The following is a 15,235-nucleotide window of genomic DNA, read 5'->3' as shown; positions in this document are numbered from 1 at the left end:
GGAGCCAGACCAAGGTGGCCTTGAAGGCCCCGGAAGCTTGCAGCCCCGTCCCCGTCCCTCAACCTACCCCCCACCTGGAGTCCAGGCTGGGCCGGGCCGGCTTACCGGTGCCAATGTAGAGCACGTGGTAGAGCGTGTCCTTGGCCTGCACTAGGTCCACCACGAGGTGTGAGAAGCGTACGCTGTCCTGGGTGACACAGGGCTCGGGTGTCACCGGCTGCACGGCCTCGCTCATCAGGAAGAGGCGCTGCGCGTCCTGCAGGCTGCGCTCCGTCAGGTTCTCGTTGGGACCGGTCTCAGGCAGGGTGCCACACTGCCGCAGGGAGCTGGGTTACATGCCTGCCGCGATCCCCGGACAGCTCCCTCCTCCTGGCAACCCAGTTGCCCACAGCCACTGAAGCTGATTCTCCAGCATCCCCCACCCCCAGCATCCCTGCTGGGCATCCTGCACCCTTTCCAGGGTGGGATGTCTCTTCTTTGGGAACTAAAAACAGGAGGCTGGGGAGATGGGGAAGGAGGATCCTGCCAGGGTTGGGGAAGAGGAGAGGGGAGAGCAAAGGGGACAGGCCTGCCTAAAAATGGATAATATGAGTGTGGATGAGCTTCCGGTGATTTTTATGCTGTTGCTGCAGGTACCCCTCTCCTACCTTGGGCCAAGCCCTGCTGTCCCTCTCCTGTGTCCCTACCAGCTCAAAGTTCTTATGATTTCTAAACCGAAGGTGGAAGCCAACCACCTTTTACTGAGCATCTCCTACATTCCAGGCTTATGAACCTTCCCACGTGATTGTGAGGTGTTATCTCTTATGGTGTTATCCCTAGTTCCAAATAAGGAAAAAGAAACTGAAGGAGGTTGGCTGACTTTTTTATCCAAGGTCACATAGAGACAGGCTAGATCTGAGTCAGGATGGTAGGACTGCAAAGCTTGAGGTCTTTCCCACCTGCATCCCACCTCCTGGGTAGGAGACTGGGTGAACATGAAAATCAACCATCAGCAACCTCCTCTGCCCCCTCGTTCTTTCCCCTTCTCCGTTGTAGGATGGGGGATGCTCCTACTACCCATGGCTGGGCCCTGACCACGCACTGACCATTCCTAGCACTGACCACTTCCAGGAATTAGTACCCATGTTGAACACATTGTGAGAAAGTTCCAGTTAACATCCTCAAATTCCAGCCAGACAGTGTGTGTAGTGCCTCTGTGGTCCTCTACACCGTGGAGAGCTGAGGTCCCACTACCCTGCCTCCCTGGAGGTGTGGGCTCACATTTAGAGATGGCTCTGAGCATGCTCCCTTGCACTGCCACTCACCCACTCTCCCCTTCTCCCTCACAGTTACAGAGGCTAATACCCTCAGGAAACCATTGTGAACCCCAGCAATGGGCATGGACTGGCAGGGACAGGTCTGGTGTCTGTCTGTGCTAAGCAGTTGGGAATCAGCTTGTGGCTGGTAGTCTGGGGGGAAGGCAGTGTGTGAAGTCAGGAAAATTCTGTACCTGGAAATTGGGGATGGGGTTGGCGATGGGAAGCCAGGCAGCCCTGGGATTCTCCTGGTAGCGAAACGGGCCATTGAAAGCCTGGGAGATGGCACTGAGATTGAAGGCGCAGACAGCAGATGCCGCGATGCTGTTTCTGAAAGACAAGAGGTGTTGGGACAAGACTCTTCCTGTAAGACCTGGCACCCTCCTCAGACACCCCACAGCCAGCTGTCATATCCAATCCCCAAGGCTCTGTAAGCATCTATGATGAGTCTGGCGCACCACAGGGGTATCTCAAAAGGAGAAGTGGTCCTCACACTCTGCAAACCCCCTGGGAATGACCCACTGGTGAATCCTCCTGTGCTACTACCTTCCTCCCTCCCTTATCCAGCAGGAGGTTGAAATTCAGTGGCTTTCAAACATTGTGTCTCAGGCCCACGGTAAGAGATATATTTTACCCTACAACTCAGTATAGTCTGCACACATCCATAATGAAGTTTTATGAACTTACCCTTACTAAATATGTGAGACTCTGATATTTTATTCCATTCTGATTTATTTATTTACAAAAGCTGGTTACCAAACCACTGATTTATGCTCTAGCCTGCCACACCCTGAGTTCAGGAGGCCCTTTCAGTCACAGAAGCATTGTTTCCGTGAATCTTGCATGAACAGGTCACAGAGAAGATGCCACCATACCAAATGTTTCTAGTTCTATGCTTCGCATTTAGTTCTCCTCCCAAATATGTCCATTTCTCTCCACCTCTGCCTGGGTTCAGCCCCCCTTCAGTCCCCCGAATGCTGTGCTGTTCTCTTGGTGGCCTGCCTGCAGCCTGTCTAGTCTCCTAATCCATTTTTCACACGGCAGCCAGAGTGGTGAGCATTTCAAAAAGCACCTCTGAGCTGGTGGCTGGCCTGCTTCAAACCTGTGAATAATTTCTCCTTGCTCTTAGAATAAAGATTAAAACCCTTAAAGCAGTCTGCAATGTCCTTTGGGACACATCCTCCCTGCCCTACCCCTTCACTCTCCTCTCCTATCTTTCTCTTCCTCACCCTTAACTCTCTTGCCACACTGATCTCTGCTCAGCTCCTGAAACATTTCTTCCCACCTCAAACTTCTGCACATGTTCCCTCAGGCTGGAATGCTCCTCTTCCTTAGTTTATTCCTCCTCATCCTATAGATGTCACTTCCTATAGGAAGCCTTCCCTGATCACCACTCCTTTATACTGTTAGAGACTTTTCTGCACACTGCCCTTTCTCTTTATAGCATTTATCACGATTAAAATTTGTTGTTTAATATCCATCACCCCGCTTCAGCTTTTAAGGACAGAGTCATGTCTGCTTTTGCTCCCTGACACCCCACCCCTAGCAGGACAAGCACCTGCATGGAGAAGGCATGCAATAAAAACACTATTTACAATCCACACTGATGGCATCAGTTTTGATGTCTCTCCACCTACTCCTGACTCTCGTCTCTGTCCACCCCCTCACACTGTCCTTCCTATAGCTAGCCTGGTCCTCATATAGTGGCTGCTATCTGGGGCCCAAGGTGAGCAAACACCACTCCATGGCTCATAGGTTTCTGATGTTCCTACGAAGAACACTGTTCAGCCAGTGCCTTCCTTGGTCTCGGTGCGTCCATCCATCATTGTCTATATTGGGGCATCCAATCTTTCGGCTTTCCTGGACCACATTGGAAGAATAAGAATTGTCTTGGGCCACACATAAAATACACTAAACACTAACAATAGCTGATGAGCTAAAAAAAAAATTGCAAAAAAAAAATCGTAATGTTTTAAGAAAGTTTACAAATTTATGTTGGGCCTCATTCAAAGCTGTCCAGGGCCACCTGCAGTCCACAGGCTAGGGGGAAGGCCGTGGGCTGGACAAGCTTGGTCTATAGGAAAGTCACCTGATTGGGTTAGCCTCTTACACAGAAGAAGGTGGTGGGAGGAGGGTCCCATTATCTGTGAGGGTTACCTGTCCTCACACCTAGGAAACAAAAGGGACTATCATTCCCAGCCTGTGTTTTCCAGCACAATCTAGATGGGAGGTGATGGCAGGATTACCAGAAGATTGCTGGTTAGATTGAGCAGAATCACATAGTCCTGAGGTTGGAAGGGACCTTGGGGAATCCCTGTTGAGCCTCCTTGAGGCTACTGCTGCCTGCCTCCCTGTCCCACATGGCTGCATCCTCTCATCAGAGGCAGGCTTTTCTACCTTCATCACCAGCATGTTCCTCCTTCATGGAACCTCAGCCAGATCCATTTGCTTTATTCATATCTGGCCGGGGCTTGCCCTTCCCAGCAGCCAAGAACACGTGCCTATCACTCTAGAAGCAGTAAGACAAAGTCCTCAGATGACCCTGGGCAGGAGGCACAGCAGTCCCCCCATTTTATAGATGAAGCCCACCAGGCTGTGAGTCCAGGCCAGCTCCTGACATCACAGGGAAGGAGCTGGTGGAGGGCAGGACTCACACGTTGGTGGTGAAAACTCCGTAGATGAGGTCCTGCTCCGGCAAGTGGAAGGCACTCTGCAGCTCATTATAGTAGAAGGGGACCTCGCCTGGACGGGAGCAGTTGAGCCGGGCCTTCATGAATGTGGTCCATGTGTCCTCCAGCAGGAATCGGCCTCCCACATCATTCTTGCACACGCGGGCCACACGAGAGTACACGGTGCGTCCACAGTCATGCTCCACTGCGTTCTCCCGCAGGAAGAAGTATGCAAACAGCCCAATATCATAGGCTGCCACGAAGTTTGGCTCTGGGTGGGCAGAAGAGGAACAAGGGGCAGGGGAGGCCAGCAGGGAAGAAGAGGGCAGAGTCGGGAGGACTCAACTGCTTCCGTTTTCCCAGATGGGCACCCTGACATCCTCTCCCTGCAAGCTTAGTGACTTGGGGGCCCTAACTAACTCTACTCCCACCTCCAATACCAAGTGCAGCTATAATATTAACCATGTGTTACCACCCACCTCTCACTGGGTGCCAGACAATATCCTAAGCACTTCACGGGGATTTACCCAGCTGATGAACATAAGCTCTGAGGTAAATCCTATGATTATCCCCATATTACAGAACAACATCGTGGCACACAGGGGTTAAGTACTTGCTCAAGGACACATAGCTATTTAGGTTGGTTCAAAAATAATTGAAAATTTTGCCACTTCTTTTGATGGCAAAAACCAGGATCGGTTTTGTGTAACCTAATAGTGAGAAAACGGGTTCAACCCCAAGGGTTAGGAAACTCATATGGCCCTTTCCATAACCTCTCTCTCTTTCCTGAGGCAGGCTCTCGCCCTTTCGCCCAGGCTGCAGTTCAGGGATGTGACCATAGCTTTCTGCAGTCTCAGACTCCTAGGCTCCAGGCATCCTATCACCTCAGTCTCCTGAGCAGCTGGGAATACAGGTGTGCATCACCATGCCAGGCTAATTTATTTTTTACTTTTTTTAGAGATAGGACCTTGCTATGTTGCCCAGGCTGGTCTCAAACTCCTGGCCTCAAGAGATCTTCCTGCTTTAGCCTCCCAAAGTGTTGGGATTACAGGCATGAGCCATTACACCTGGCCTCATAATTTCTTCTTATCCATAACTTATTTTCCTAATCAAATCCTGATTATCTCACTCTCCCCTAATAGCCCACCCTCCATCTGTTCTGGGTCCTCAGAGCACCATCTGTGATTTCATCTGGGGTCCATTTCCAGCATGCTCTGGTCTTTGGATGAACATCTGCCCTACTCTGGACCTCTTCCTTGATGAGGCAAGTGGGAGCCCTTGCAGAGGTTAGACAGGAAGGAGAATGAATGGGGGAGCTCAGGGTGGGCTGGCGGGATCAGAACCAGGTGAGTCCCCACCCCTGGCACTGGGGGCTCCTTACCATTGAGCCACTTGGAGTTATACTGGGCAGTGCGAAGTGGTGGCCCGCTGCCCAGGCTGCGGTAGATGGCAGGGTCCCGACCTGAGAAGTCTATGACCGTGGCCGCGTAGAGCTCCCCCTGGGAGGAGATGACAGCTGTGGAGTTGTGGCGTGGGTCGTACGGGCAGCGGGCCACACCATTGATCTTCTCAATCATCCGGCTGAGGTTCCCCACCTGGGGACAATGGGGAGAAGGGGACACTGTTCCCTGAGGCCCTGGTGCTGCCTGTTCTTTCCATCAAAATTTTGTTTCCTCCTGGGCCCCATTCTCTCCGGACCCCTCCCCTCCTCCAGCGTTCTCTCACTACCCAGTCTATGGTCCCTCTGAGGGAGCCTCCCTCAGGGAGGGAAAGGTCCTCCCAGTGGGTCCATCTGTCTCCAGCCCCGGTCAGGACCCTCCAAGGTAAGGCTGATCAACAAAATACAGAAGGCTCAATTCAATTCAAATTTCAGATGAACAGGGAGTAATTTTTAAGTATAAGTTTATCCCAAATACTTCAGGGAACATGCTTATGCTAAGATATCCTTTATTGTTTATCTGAAATCCAAATCTAACTGGGCATCCTTTTATATTTGTTTTGTTTGTTTGTTTGCAAAATTTGGCAACCCTCCTGCAAGGCCGTGCCTGGACAGGAGAAACCCCGCATGGTGCCCCCTTCAGCCTGCCCCACCCTGAGCCACTCACCTGTCTGCTGGTGCACACGGGGGAAAAGGCATTGGTCCCACACATGAACACCTTCCGGCCGGCGACTATCAGGACTCGCACGTAGTTCTGACACTCCTCCTGAGGCAGGAAGGAAAGAAGCAGACAGCACACTCTTCAGGTGCGATGCTGGGTGTCTCACCCTCACACCACTGCGTCATGGATGTCAACAGGTATTCTCAGACACTCCCTTCGACCCCAGATCCACCTGTCCTGATGTCCAGGTCACGTCTGTGGATGCCCCTCCCATCAAGGCCATCTCTCTGCATCACTGCTCACTCAGATGCCCAGGACCAACTGGCTGCAGGGCAGTGTCCCCACCTGCCCAAGGAGCCCCAGCTTATCCTGGCCAGGCCTCTCCAGCAGGGGACGTCATGTCCGCACAGTGCCTCCTCCATCCCCACAACCACAAACCTCCTTCTAGCTCCGGGTGGGGCCCCCGGACCATCGAGACCACGTACCTCAGTCTTCCCTTTGCTTTGGCAGGAGCGTCGCGTGTCCTCGCTGGAGGCCCACTCTGTGGCCTGGGGGAGGAACACAGGAACACATAGATATCACATGACTGTACTGTTCACCACCACTCACCACCAGGGCAGGCAGCAGCCGGTATTGGGAGTGGACAGGAAGCTGCGAAGGAGGGACAGCCTGCAGGGTGGGGGCTTTTCTCTCTACATCCACATGGACCTGGAAGGGCTGCCCAATCTTCTTACCCAGAGGCCTTTCACAGGTGGAGACCGTCAGCCCAACACCCCTCCCACCTGCTTGGGTAAGGGGAGGCCTGGAGGTACAGCTTCTGTAGCTTTCATCATCCCCATGCAGCTCTGTCCTAGGAGTCAGCCAGCGAGCTGGAAGTGGCCAAAGGACCTTCAATATCACCCCAGGCCCTGAGTGGGAAATGTGCCTATTCTGTGCCAGATGGCCCTCAAATGAGCAGGAGGCAGGAAGGGAGAAAAGATTTGGCAAACCCTGAATGCAGGAGATTTAAGTTTCCAACGACAACTCCAGGCTTTTTCCTTAAGAGATGGGGAAACCAAGGTTCTGTGTGACCTAAGCAAATCATGCAGAACTTCATGTGAAGCAGGGACTGGAGTCCACATTTCTGATGCCAAAGACTATGTGTTCCCATAGTCTCAAGGGCTGAGACTTCCCCTTTCCTAATTGCTCTCCTCCCTCCTAACCCCACCATCTGCACTTTCCTTCAGGTTGCCCTGGTAGCATCGCTCGTGATCTGCCATGGGGTCATGTGTGTGGGGACACAGCTTTCATGTGGCAACCTGTGGGACAGTACCACGTTCTCACATACCCATGGCGTTAGGAGAGGGCTGCCCTCAACTCAGGATCTCTTCTTCCCCTCATCTATTCTGCCTCTACTCTCTCTGAACAGCAGCTGAAGGGAGGCATGATGCCCTCCACATCCAAACACTGTCAACAGCCCTGGTGTGGCTCATTATATATTTCTGGGTCACATGTATAAACACGAACTGCCTACCTGTCCTGGGAGAGGGAGCCCTGAACAGGCACCTCTCTCATCCAATTGAGGAGGAAAGAAAAAGAGCCCACCTGCTTTTAATTTCTAAGAAAGCTGTTTCTACCCATGAAGTTACTGCCTGCAGAGCTCCAGAGGCCGCAGTGTGGGAGGGAAGGCAGAACGAGCAGAGGCCGGGAGAGCGAGCAGCAGGCCTCTCTGCTTTCCAGGACACAGCCAACCTGCATCAGTGATGGCTGCTTTGTGAGGCAGAGGGAGGCTGATTCCTGTACACCCGGGATTCAGGAGCTGAGTGGCGAGTTGGGAACCCAGGCTTCTGTGTCTCCCAGACCTTGGAGAAGAGCAAAGGACCCCGAGTCTGTCCACAGAGCCACAGTGTTCATTGGGACAGAAACAACTGAGCACTGTCATATGCAGAACCCATCAGCTCCCAGGCTGAGCCTGATATAAAGGAGGAGATACAAGAAACCTCGGGGTTCCTGGGGACAGAAAAGAGGACTGAGCCACAAACATTGCAGATATGCAGGCCAAAAGCCATGGGCGGTGGGTGGCTTTGGGAGGACTGCATGAGCAAAGGGTCCTGGAGTGTCTGAGCAGAGGAGCACATTGAAGGGATCAGCCTTGTTCCTGAGGAGGCAGGATCCCACTGAGGGGGCTGCACTGTGAAAGGAGGGGAAGTTCCGCTGAACTCAACAATGGGACGGGCACTGTGCCAGGGGCTTGACACACTTTTCTTCGATCCTCACAACAACCAGTGAAACACAGGGAAGAAGACTAAAGTCCAGAGAGGTGGAGCAATTTGCCCAAGGTCACACAGCTAGTAAGCGAGGAACTCAAGATGCAAATCCAGACGACTGCTACCAGAACTAAGCTCTTTTTGCTACATCCTGCAGCCTCTCACGGTGAATAGATTTCTCTAACCAAAAGTTACACCATATGGCCGAAAAAGAGTATATATATTTATAGAGATAACAGCACGGATTGGCTTTTTTGAGACCATTTATTTATTTAAAAATTATTTTTATCAAATTAATGATGCACAGAGTCTAAAAAGTTAAATAGGATTAACATTTATTAATTAAAACCCCAGTGACCCACTCCTCCCAAACCCCACCTCTTTTCCCAAAAACAACCACTTTCATCTCTTCTAGTTGCTTTCGGTGTGTTTTTAAAAACCAATTTCTAAAAAGCATGTATCAATCTTAGACTTCATCTTTTAAATTCCTGTTACAGAGGTGAAGATTTTTCCCACTTACCCACCACCATTTTTCCCCGCATCAAAGCACACATAACATTTCCTGTCTTCCCATCCTTCAATTATAATGACAGTTTTAATTAAAATCAACATTGGTATTTACAGCTAGTACCCCAGATTTCACTGAATGTATGGCACCATCAATTTGTAATATGAACCACTGAGAAAGAAAATTGCTGCCAATCAAATGCTCTTATTAGTTAAAATTTTAATGTAAACATATTGAAAGTGCTCTTATTTAGATGTATGTTTTTATCATAGATCAATCTTGTACATACAAAAACTGTGCAAAATTGGGTATCCTTAAACCTTTGAATTCAGCATTCATCTCTTCTGAATCACTTTTTAGAGTTGTCAGTGCTCGGTTTGTTGTTTGTCTGTTTAGAGAACCATTCTTTGAACTACCCAGGTGTCAGTGTTGCAATAATTCTTCAAGAGCTTTTCACTCTGGTCTCCACCGTTTTCTTCCATACCGTTGACCTCATCCTGCAAGTCTGGATGCTTACAGAATGGGTACCATGCCAAAAGGTGCCCACAGGTTTTCTGACACACCAGGACTCACATTCCTTCCTCACGTGATCCTAAAATTGTTTGTGGACTGAAATGTCAAAAATGACTTAAGTTCGTACCTGCACAGGCATGACAACATCAAGACTGAACCTGGCTGATAGTGACCGTCAGATGCCTTTGACTGAAAAACACACCCCCACTTCAGACTCATTAAAATGTGAAAACATGTACATGTGAGAATCGATGAAATATTCATATCTGATAATCAGGTTTCTTTTTTTGAACAACTTTTTTTTTTCCTGGACTGAATAATTGTCTTAATTGTCTTAATTTGCTTATTTTGCATAGACTTATCACCCATTTTCCCCAAATGTTCAACAGGTCTTACACAGCCCTCTCAATATGATTTTTTTTTTTTAGAGATGAGTTTTTGCTCTGTCACCCAGGCCAGAGTGCAGTGGCACAATCATGGCTCACTGCAGCCTCGAACTCCAGGGTGTTAGTCCAAAATGCACCATTTTAAGCTCCACTATTTTGTAGACTTGGGTCAAAATGAAACATTTTTCAGGGGTTCGGGCCATGAGAAACATCCTGCCTAACCACCTGACCACAAGGCAGACAAAGGCCCAACTAAAGAAACATCCCTCTCATGTCTCGCTGGACAAAGGTCCAAGGAACACCATGATGACATCCCACTGGAGCAAGGGTCAGAACTGCCTCATCATGGGAACATCTTATCAATATCCTCCGAGTAGCAAGCCATACTGCCCAGACCCCTCCTGCCCATACCTATAAGTACCCTCAGCCTACATGCAGCGGTGGACTCTGACATTAGGCTAGTTCCCCACTTTCATAGGTTTTATGCTGGACATGAAGCCTGCATTTGCTGTTGAGCTGCCCTCTTTCTGTGTATGTGTCTTTCTTTAACCTTCACCTTCCCTTCATAACCTAACACTGGGCTCAGGTGATCCTCTTGCTTCAGCTTTCCAAGTAGCTGGGAACACAGGTGCACACCACCACACTCGGCTAGTTTTTAAAATTATGTGTACACACAGGGTCTTGCTATGTTGCCCAGACTCGTCTCGTACTCTTGGTCTCAAGTCATCTGCTCCCTTCGGCCTCCCAAAGTGCCGGGATTATAGGTGTAAGCACCATGCCTGAGCTCAATATGATTTTCTTACTGCATGCACAAGTGATTCAGATAATCTGTGAGTTCCCATCCTCTTCCTCATCCCATCCTCCATCCTCCTGCCTAGTGGACCCGCTGAGGCCTCCTGCCTGTTAGCCTGGGATTTAACTTCTTTACTCTCTTGCTTTCTGAATCCCACATTTCCCTCTTTCTTGATTTACTCACTCATTTTGATAGAACACATCTCCAGTATCTTCCTAGGAAAAGGAACATGGTAGATCAATTTTTCAAATTCTCGCGTGTCTGATTTATTCTCTCTTCACACTTCATTGGTAGTTTTGATACTGAATTCTAGGTTGACAATAATTTTCACTCGGAATTTTAAAGGCATTTTTTCCTCCATTGTCTTCTAGGTTCCAGCATTGCTATTGAGGAGTGCGATGACATTTTCATTTTCTTCAGGCTCTGGAAACTTTTGGGATCCTCTCCTTAATAACAGTGTCCTGAATTTCACAGTGATGTGACTTAGGACAGGTCTCTTTGGGGAACTCAGTCAACCACTTAGCACTGAAGACTCATCCTCTGTTTTGGCAAATTTTCTTATGTTAGTTCATCCTTAATTTCTTCCTCACCTTTTCCTCTGTTCTCTTTTTGGAACTCTTAATGTTCCAGTCCACTGTTGCCTTTGTGCACTGATCCTCTAGTTTTCTGATATTTTTCTCCTATGTTCCGTTTCTTGTTTTTTGTTGTTCTGACAGGTTTTTCTTCAACATTATCTTCTAATTCTTCAATTCAATTTTTAGTTTCCTGATTACATTTTAAATTTCCATATTTTAAGTTTATAGTTTTATAAACAAAATATTTTTTATATCTCAGAAGATACTAATTGGTTACTTATCATTAATTGAACTTTTTTTTTTTTTTTGAGACAGAGTTTTGCTCTGTTGCCCAGGCTGGAGTGCAGTGGCATGATCTCTGCTCACTGCAACCTCCACCTCCCAGGTTCAAGCAATTCTCTTCCCTCAGCCTCCTGAGTAGCTGAGATTACAGGCACACACCACCACACCCAGCTAATTTTTTGTATTTTTAGTAGAAATGGGGTTTCTCCATGTTGGCCAGGCTGGTCTTGAACTCCTGACCTCAGGCCTCATCTTGGCTTCCTGAAGTGCTGGGATTACAGGCGTGAGCCACCCTGCCCAGCCAGAAAAAATTGTTTTTATTTCTCTGATTGTTTCTGTTCCTGAAAGTGTTTCTCATTCTATTTGTTTGTTTTGCCCTTCTCTTTCACTTTAGAGGATTTCCTCAAATGTCTGGTGATTTCTGGCTGTTTGTTCATACCTAAAAATAAATTACTAACCATTGCCCCCAGAAAGGGACCAGGGCTTCTTGGAGAAATGGCTGATTCCAGATATGGGGCAGCAAATGCACAAGGTAAGGCTGAAACTTTCTGTCATATTAGACAGCAAGGATGTAATCAAAGATGACTAGGGTGGGTCTAAAGGATCCGGGAGCCAACATGAAGAGGTCCCCCGCTGGTGAAAGATGGGGTAGTCATTAAAGATACTGCAATGGATTGAAAGACATCAATAATGTTTATATTTATGTGTCTGTGGTGAACATAATAATAAAAGATGAATAATTGATCACCATTGAAAGATACTAGCAAACCAGCTGATTATTTGAAAACTGGTAAATAAAGATGGAATATTAAATATTCATCCTGGCTTTCCTATATGACTACATCATTGGGTCGTCTTGTATTAGATGAGAAGAAATGTTTGTTTGTTTGTTTTTGAGATGGAGTTTCGCTCTTGGCACTCAGGCTGAGGTGCAATGGTGTATCTCAGCTCACTGCAACCTCCACCTCCCAGGTTCAAGTGATTCTTCTGCCTCAGCCTCTTGAGTAGCTGGGATTACAGATGCGAGCTACCAAGCCCAGCTAATTTTCTATTTTTAGTAGAGATGGGTTTTCACTATGTTGGTCAGGCTGGTCTCGAACTCCTGACCTCAGGTGATCTGCCCACCTCGGCCTCCCAAAGTGCTGGGATGACAGGCATGAGCCACTGCTCCTGGCTCAAAAAGTTTGTTTTTGTATAAGTAGCTCAGCTAATCAATTGTAATACCTAAAGAATTAAGAGATCTAGAAAACGATCATCATTGGTTATTAATATCAAAAGAGAGAAAATCAGACACTGTGTATCTCCTAAAGAAAGGACACAAGACCACCTATGAAGCAATCTTATCAGAATCTAAATAGAATGAAGTTTTTAGCTCTAACAATCAATGTACAGGTGATACAGGGAAAAGAGCAACATGTTCAGTCATGCCACCTGCATTACAATCAGCAAACCCAGGCTGTGGGAGACTCTATAGGACAAGTGACCATGTTCCTTCAATAAAAAATGGCACAGAAAGAAACATTGTTTTAAAGCGACATAAGAGACATATCAACAAATTGCAGCATATTTGGATCCTGATTCAAATAACCAAAATTATTTAAAAATTTTATAAGACAAGTAGGGAAATGTAAACATTAACTGGGCATTTAGTGATATGAAATTATTAACTTCGGGCCACTTTTATAAAAAAAGAATCCCAGCCTGGTGTGGTGGCTCACACCTGTAATCCCAGCACTTTAGGAGGCTGAGATGGAGGTCTCCCAAAGGAGGACTGCTTGAGGCCAGGAATTAGAGGCTGCAGTGAGTAATGATTGTGTCACTAGCCTTAGTGACAGAGTCAGACCCATATAAAAAAAAATCCCTATTTTTTTTAGAAATGTATACTGAAGTATTTATGGATGTTATAATATGTCTGAGATTTGCTTCAGGACAGGGAATTCAAGGGATGTATTTAGATGAAAGATGATTGTCCATGAGCTGATAATTGTTAAAAGTTTTAAGCTACTATTGAGTACATGGGGTTCATGTACGATTCTCTTTGCTTTTGTGTGTGTATAACATTTTACATGATAAAAAAGCATGTTTGTTTAAGAGTAAAGTACTAAGCAGCTCACTGCAAACTGCATGGGAAGGCTCATATAGACTGGTGGGCTTCTCGTAGAGTGCTGAGTGAGGAGCCTTTTTCACTGGGAGACCCTCTATATCATATTCTAAAAGTCTGGTCTCTGGAGTTATTGAGTTTTTCCAGCAAAGACTCCCCCATCTCCTCCCTGGGGGGCTGGGGAGCAAGAGTGGGAGGAGGAAGTAGACTTTCGCTTGATCACACCTCATCAGTGCCCTTTAGGAGTCCCTAAATATGGAGCCTTTCCTGTTGAATCTTTAGGGAAAGAGTCGTTCCTTTATTGGAATAAGGGAGAAGATGGAAGAAGGGATTGCTGTTTGGGATGGGATGGGAGACCTGGGTCCCAATCCTTTAATTTAGAGAATTTCAATCAATCCTCCCTTTTATCCTTGTACCTCATCCTCACATCACACAGTATGGGACACCCAGTTTTGGGGCCCTTCTGAGGAGTCAGCTGCCTGCCCACTGCATCCCCTCTGCAAGCCAATCTGCTTTGCTAAGTCAATAGGATTGTGCTATTCACTTTTTTTTTTTTATGAGACAGTCTTGCTCTGTTGCCCAGTCTGGGGTGCAGTGGTGTGATTTCTGCTCACTGCAACCTCCGCCTCCCAAGTTCAAGCAATTCTCCCACCTCAGCCTCCCGAGTAGCTGAGATTGCAGGCACCCACCACCATGCCCAGCTAATTTTTGTATTTTTGTAGAGATGGAGTTTCACCATGTTGACCAGGCTGGTCTTGAGCTCCTGACCTCAGGTGATCCACCTGCCTCGGCCTCCCAAAGTGCTGGGTTTACATGTGTGAGCCACCGTGCCTGGTCTCTATTCACTTTCCATTGCCCTAGAATGTGTAATCTCTTCTTCACTGATATGTTTTTCATTCTCTCTGTTGTGAATGTGCACCCTTTAAAATTTCTCACTCTCTTTAGTGGAGTTTTGTGGAGGGGTGGAGAAGATGTGTCTGATCAATCTGGAACACAGAGTGCTTTAAACAAGGGCTGTCCCAGAAATTCCAGGATGGCCATCTCTAGTAAGAGTAGCTGCATGGTTTTCAAGCTGTGAGAGGGAGCAGGTGACATGCAGGGATGTGGATCGTCTCTGTGTGAACTCAACAACTTCCACGGACACTTGGGAGCCAGGGACGATGGCTGAGTGTCAACGCATCTTTGGAGCATTAAGTCCACTGCTCAGTGGAGTTTAAACTTCAAACCTCTCCAGGGTTGCCAGATTTGAGCTTGGAAGACGTGGAGATAAACTGGAAGAGAGCTCAGGCATTGCCCTCCATGTCTGCCCACGCCGGAACAAAGCCCCATTATGCGTCCTGATGCATATGTGCAGAACAGTCCTCGTTTCTGCCTTGCAGGATATCTGGCAAACCAAGATCATAAATCTGTTGCAATTAGGCCTCTAGCCAGGTCGTCCTGTGGAACTGTTCTGGCAAAGGTCGCTCACGAGCTCCTAACTGCCAACTCCAAGACAGCTCATCACGCTGGTCCTCTCAGCAGCCCGGGGATGCTGTTGATCACCGGCCTCCTTTTCTTTCCCAGTACCAGTTTATTAAGTTACACGGATAAATAACCACACAGGTGAGCTGATTTGATTTCCCCCCACTCCTCCGCCCCCAACACACACACTGCCCCATCTGCTCCTAGCTGCCCCTCTTCCCTATGTCAGAGCTTGGAGGATTGGGAAGGAGCTGGGCATTTGATTTTCTTTAAGGAAAATTGGATTACATAAATTGTTTAATAGGGG

General features: G+C 47.9%; 1 protein-coding gene across 37 annotated transcripts in view; it reads right to left on the bottom strand.

Moving 5' to 3' along the window:
- SEMA5B (semaphorin 5B) overlaps positions 1-15,235 on the bottom strand; it is a 120,420-nt gene that overhangs the window by 12,932 nt on the left and 92,253 nt on the right. For all 37 annotated transcript variants that reach the window (XR_013527592.1, XR_013527593.1, XM_078351955.1 and 34 more), the window contains 6 exons: positions 6,549-6,611; positions 6,070-6,168; positions 5,346-5,559; positions 3,950-4,235; positions 1,490-1,625; positions 106-313 (listed from right to left, as the gene is read on the bottom strand). Coding sequence is in view for 35 of the 37 variants with exons in the window: in XM_078351955.1 (XP_078208081.1) it covers positions 106-313; positions 1,490-1,625; positions 3,950-4,235; positions 5,346-5,559; positions 6,070-6,168; positions 6,549-6,611 (1,006 nt within the window). In the remaining 2 variants the exon portion in view is untranslated. The remainder of the gene's footprint in view (positions 1-105; positions 314-1,489; positions 1,626-3,949; positions 4,236-5,345; positions 5,560-6,069; positions 6,169-6,548; positions 6,612-15,235) is intronic.

The sequence above is a fragment of the Callithrix jacchus genome, chromosome 15 (genome assembly GCF_049354715.1).
Source record: "Callithrix jacchus isolate 240 chromosome 15, calJac240_pri, whole genome shotgun sequence".
NCBI classification, from domain to species: Eukaryota; Metazoa; Chordata; class Mammalia; order Primates; family Cebidae; genus Callithrix; species Callithrix jacchus.
This window is presented reverse-complemented; position numbering and strand designations above follow the sequence as displayed.